Source organism: Eucalyptus grandis, chromosome 6 (assembly GCF_016545825.1).
Source record: "Eucalyptus grandis isolate ANBG69807.140 chromosome 6, ASM1654582v1, whole genome shotgun sequence".
Classification (NCBI taxonomy): domain Eukaryota; kingdom Viridiplantae; phylum Streptophyta; class Magnoliopsida; order Myrtales; family Myrtaceae; genus Eucalyptus; species Eucalyptus grandis.
The window spans coordinates 38,852,109-38,858,220 of NC_052617.1; the positions used below are offsets into that span (position 1 = coordinate 38,852,109).

Sequence of the window (6,112 nt, forward strand, 5' to 3'; positions counted from 1 at the left end):
GTTCCCGGTTCCTAAAAGTAGAGCCGGTGTCTAGGCAGTCAGATTCTCAATTTCAAAGGAGAACCGTACTGGATTAATATTTTATTATTTATTAAAAATTCCAAGTAAAAGGAAAACGTAAGTGATCGATTCCATTAAATTGGATTAGACTGATGTTTCGGTTCGGTTTATAGTCCAAGGATCAATCGGTTCGATCCCTGGTTTCAATGGTTAGGTTTGGTTTTCGATTCTATCTTGGAACTGGACTAGATCGAGAACCAATCACTCCTACAAAAAACAGGGGAGGCTGGAAGTACACGTCAGCCATGAGAAGCTTACGTTAACGCTGGAGTGGAGATACACAATCACAAGAAATGATACTACTTTTATCCATAGGAACTGGCTATCCCAGTGCGATCTGTCAAATTTGCTCTGCTTCCTAATTCTCTCCCGGTTGTCAACTATCTTCTTGCCAATCATTTCCATATCATAATCTCAAATTGCACAGTTGCCTGCCTAAACTTCCGCTGCATTGACCGACCCTCTTAAGTCCATGGACTGAACGAAAGAGAGATGCCATGCTTACCATTGAATGGCTACTGTCAATGTCAGTCATGATGGATTGGAGGACATCTCGATCTGATCTGACGGGAGCAATGTTCTCCATGTGGTTTGACTCGGGTCAAGTGGGCAGCCTATCCACAAATTCCTCACAAACCTACGGACCCATCATCAAGTTCGGATACCAATGGCTAATCGACAATGGCTAACAACGTAACCAATCTCGTGATGCACATCGTAAGGATTGCGTTTATCAATGGAGTGGCCAAAGACCCTGGGAAAATCTGAAAAACATCCATTGAATATGGCAGAACTTTTTCCATACGTATTGTATAATTAATGCCAGGGATGGCGACTGAACTAGTTTGTAATGTTTAAATATATACGAAAATTCGAAATGTATTTAACTAATAATTCGTGTATGATATAAAAAGTATAACTATTACCTCATATATGCATCTGCCCTTTTAACTCCATGTCTCGAATGCCCAATGATAAATATTCAAAACATATTTTATATTGACAATGAACCTAATAAAAGCAATCCTTGTTAAAAAAATACGATTACATCCATTACCGACACAAGAGTAATTCCACAAATGCAATTGAAAAATCACGAGCAATACTGGGTATAAAAAGTCTGTATATTAACATATAAGGCAAATCGCAAGTGGTCATTGAAATGAATGGACTATAATCAAACAATTAAAATTAATTTGTCACATAATTTAGTATTTGGATTTTATAACCAAGTCTTAGTAAACATAACATTTCTCTTTGGCCAAGAAAAGTGACAACATTTCTCAAATCATTGGTGATCCTTGAAGCCATGGATTAAGTTTTTGGTTAATACTACGAAAAATTTCAAATTGATATAAATGCGATAAATTTACCAGAAACTAATTTTTTTTATCACAAAAAATCCCAAATTAATATACATATAACAAATTTATCTCAAATTAATTTTTTAACCACAAAAAACCCTCAAACTGATATATTTATAATAAATTTATCTTTGATTAGTTTCCGTTAATTGGATTAACATAACGAAAAACTACAAACTCATAATGAAAGACTCTAAATTAGTAAATCTGTCAACTAATGGATGATGAATTTATCATAGATATTTCAGTTTTAAGTTACTTATTATCAAAAAATTATTTTGGAATAGAGCTCTTGTAAGTGTATGAAATTGAAGATTTTTTTGGATGATAATAACCTTTTAAGTTTTAGAACTTATCCCTCGTTCGAATTCAATATTATTCGGGGGGGAAAGCCTAAAACCTCCTCGAGAAATTGCTTTGTAAACCGCAAACCGCAAACCGCAATGCCTTCTCAATTCTCATGCCTCTCCATTCTTCACTGACCCGCGTCCCCGTCTCCGACAAGCTGCCCTCCATCGTCACCCTCCTCAGATCCTGCAAGAACGCCGCCCACCTCCACCAGCTGCACGCCCAGATCATCGTCAAAGGGCTGGAGCAGGACCAGTTCGTCGCCTCCCACTTCATCTGCCTCGCCTACTCCCTCGCCTCCCTCTCCTACTGCTCCCGCTTCTTCAGCTGCGTCCTCCGCCCAATCCCCGTCCTCTGGAACTCCCTCCTCAAAGGGTACTGCCAGAGGGCCTCCTGGGTCGACACCCTCTCGGTCTTCGCCCGCATGAGGAGGGCCGGCGCCCCGCCCGACAAGTTCACGTACCCGTTGGTCTTGAAATCTTGCGCCGGCCAGTCGAGGGTGCGGGAAGGGAGGGCGGTTCATGGGGGTGTCGTGAAGAGCGGTCTCGACGAGGATGTGTTCGTGGGCACGAGCTTGGTTGATTTGTACGGCAAGTGCGGCCAGATAGAGTGCGCGCGGAAGGTGTTTGATGCTATGCCCCAGCGGAGTGTGGTTTCTTGGACGGCGATGGTTGTCGGTTACGTCGGCGCTGGGGATTTGGGCGAGGCGAGGAGACTTTTTCGGGAAATGCCTCTGAGAAATGTGAAGTCGTGGAATGCGATGATCACTGGGCTTGCCAGAGCGAGTGACATGAAGAGTGCTAGGGAACTTTTTGAGGAAATGCCTGAGAGGAATGTGGTTTCTTTCACTGCGATGATTGATGGGTATGCAAAGGCTGGTGATATGGCATCGGCAAGGGCTTTGTTTGAGCAAGCGCCTGTGAAGGATATGTTTGCTTGGTCGTCGATGATATCGGGATATGCACAAAATGGTCTTCCGAATGAAGCTGTGAAGGTTTTTGTTGAGATGGTGTCAAAGAATATCAAGCCTGATGAGTTCACGTTGGTTGGCCTGATGTCGGCTTGTTCCCAAGTAGGTTGTGGGAAGTTAGCCAAGTGGGTCGATTCTTATTTAAGCGAGAGTTCAATTGCTCTCAAGACAGCTCATGTTGTTGCAGCTCTAATAGACATGAATGCAAAATGTGGGAACATTGAGAGAGCTACAGAATTGTTCAAAATATTGCCTAAACGAGACATCATTTCCTACTGTTCCATGATACAGGGGCTATCGATGCATGGATGTGGGGTTTTGGCAGTGAACCTCTTCACTAGGATGCTCCAGGAAGGAATTAATCCTGATGAGGTGGCCTTCACGGTTATTTTAACTGCTTGTAGCCGTGCTGCACTCGTAGAAGAGGGTTTGCAATTCTTTGAGATGATGAAAAATGAATACTCCATAGTCCCCTCCCCTGATCATTTTTCAATCATGGTCGACCTCCTTAGTCGGTCAGGACGGCTAAATGCAGCTTACGAGTTATTGAACACAATGCCCATGGAGCCTAATGCTTGTGCATGGGGTGCACTTCTTGGGGCCAGTAAGTTGCATGGTGACCTCGAGTTAGGGGAGATGGTTGCTCGGAGGCTTTTTGAGCTTGAGCCCCAAAACGGTGGAAACTATGTGCTTCTGTCCAACATATATGCCGCTGCGGATCGGTGGACAGATGTCTCTCTTCTCCGGAATCAAATGAAGGAGAGGGGCGTCACAAAAGTCCCTGGCTGCAGCTGGATTTCTTAATAACCAATTTCACCATTGCATCACTTAAGCATGTCATGCCTTCTAAAATTTGGTGCCAGGGGGATTGTATGCATTGAGACAAGTTTGGGTGGCATTTGGGATTTGAGTAGAACTGCACGGTGGAGTTAGGATCTAGGTGTTAACTCATATTGGAGAAAGTGAGCTTAGCTGTGTTAGTTCAGTATTCTTCCTGATTTGATGCCCAAAACCACTTTGGTGGCAGGGAAGTGATAGTCATACAGTTGGGAAACTACTAATGCTTACTTGATTCTTTTCAAAGCCGTCTCTGTTCAACATCTCAGTAGCAACTCTTTTTTTTTTTAGCTGCTGAGTGTTCGCCACTACCGTGTTCTTGAATTTTTCTTCAAGAAAAAGTTGAGGAAATCTTAATTAATTTATTTTTATCACATTTTCTTGCTCATTGTTGGTACTTTTAGATTTGCCAGATCTAAAACAAGCCAACTACATGCTGATTAATTGAGCAATGGATTCTTTTGATCCCTGCTAAAATTGGAAAATGTGGGTCTTTCCTGGTCACATCATACTCATCATCCATAGACCACAATGACTGACTCGAGAGCCAATTTAATTGGTAAAAGGGGTGGGTTGGCCACTGTGATTTTACTGAGAGTCTATTGAGCTCACGATACCCATCATTGGCACACTGGACTGTTGAGTCCTGTAAGTACTCACCTTCTCAAAGTGGATAAGGGAAAGCCAGTTTCATCAGAAGCTGGCTGCGACTCTTTGAGAAGTGAATGAGATGCCATCGCCAAGAGTGAAGGAGGGATCAGAAGAAAGAAGGTTGAAGAAGGAGGGAAGCGGGAGAGAGAGGATCGTCAGCCCGTGTGATAGGGTTCTTGCTCTCCACATTCATCCAATCCATCTCACAATCTTTTTTCAGAGGTGAATTAGAAATTTTCATGTGGATACATTATTTTGCTAACAAAGAGATGTAGTCTGAAACTTTTTCTTGATCTTTGTTGTGTGCTGGTCTCTGGCTTTTCTTGAACAAGAGTCTCTTATAATATAGACAAGCGGTGTTTATTGCTAAAGTGATCACTACACCTCAACATGTGTCCAAAAGTACTGCAGTAACTAGTTCAGGGCTGCTTTTGCTAGCATCAAGATAATTTCATTATCCTCACGTGCAAGACCATGTCCCTCATTACAAGCTTGACACAGATATATTTGATTTGTGGTTACTTTGTTTTATCATGAAATCTTAGTCTCACTAGTTCAACTTATTGATTTATGCATGTTTACATGCAAGATGAGGTCTTGAACTTATTATGTCTGTTATCTATTTGTCTGTCCAATTTTTAACATGTATTTGTCAGTCTATTTTTTATATGCATCACGATATTAAATTTGCTCAGAGGGGTTGTACATTAACATGATGGTGGAGAGGAGAAATGAAGTGAGGATTCTCCTATTCCGGTGCTCGTATTATAATTAATTCCCCATTTCTGGCAAAGTCAATCCAGCTGAACTCCAATTTCAACTAATGCATTTTCCTATTTTCAGGGGATGGATCAATCCGAAAGAGGCAGTCAAAGGAGAAGATCGCCGTCCTTTTCCCGGAGGCTTAGGGTGACAGCAAATTGGCTACACCTTTCAATAGGACTATCTCCATCCTTAAACTCCCCCCCCCCCCAAAAAAATCACTTTCTTTCAGCTCTCTAAGCAAGATTATTTAGTTTTTCCCTCGAGAGACAGCATTTTCTCGATTAAATTCTCTTAATATATTTAGTTGATTCATAATCTGTCAGATTCTTTCTGATATCTTTGTATCTTAGTCATTCTGAATAAGCAATGTACTTTAAATTTCCCATACTTAAATTAGCCCTGTTACATATTTGATTATGAGTTTGATGGATGTCATGTCTGAAGGCTGTAAGGCAAAGATCCCTTCTTTGATCGTGCAGACAGAAAACAAATCTCGAGCCCAGACATCTGATGGTCAGATTGTAGGAGTAAAGACTCGTTTTAAGGACGTTAGTTATGCTTTAACCACATCAAAAGAACTGCTGAAGATTATGTATCCCATGTGGAGCCATGAAGTTTAACCACCATCAAGCATATCCATCGCGTCAGTTTTGCATGCTGAACTAGACGGGGCTCATTTGATGATTAATGAACTTATCCAGGAACAACGCTCAGAACAAGGTGGAATAAACCATCCAATGAAGTGGTTGAGGCATGCTGTAGAGTCTGTTGCGGGTAGACGACTCGAAGTAGTACGGAACCTGAGGACACAAATCGAGAGCTTGAACCAGAAACTGGGAGAACTAGCAGAGTCAAAGGGTTCTCTTCTAACGGTAGTCCGTGAACTCGAGAGCGATAAGAGAGCACGAGAGATAATCGACCAAGTTTGTGATGAAATACCCGGCATCATGAGGAAGAGAAAGATGAGGAGAGAAGGGAATCTTCGAATATACGTGATCAAATGGAGAAGGAAAGGGAGATGCTGCAATTAGCTGATGTAATACGAGAGGATTTTGGGTCCAGATGAAACCATTCAGAGGCTTCTGTAGGGGGAAAAAGGTCAAAAAGAGAAAAGTCG

The 6,112-nt window shown here is 41.9% G+C and overlaps 1 protein-coding gene across 1 annotated transcript; it reads left to right on the plus strand.

Moving 5' to 3' along the window:
* Window positions 1-1,816: 1,816 nt before the first annotated feature.
* Window positions 1,817-3,936, plus strand: LOC120294608 (putative pentatricopeptide repeat-containing protein At5g37570). Its single transcript, XM_039314882.1, has one exon. It carries the CDS (start codon window positions 1,885-1,887, stop codon window positions 3,544-3,546), a length of 1,662 nt encoding a protein of 553 aa, XP_039170816.1. The 5' UTR covers window positions 1,817-1,884; the 3' UTR covers window positions 3,547-3,936.
* Window positions 3,937-6,112: the final 2,176 nt, after the last annotated feature.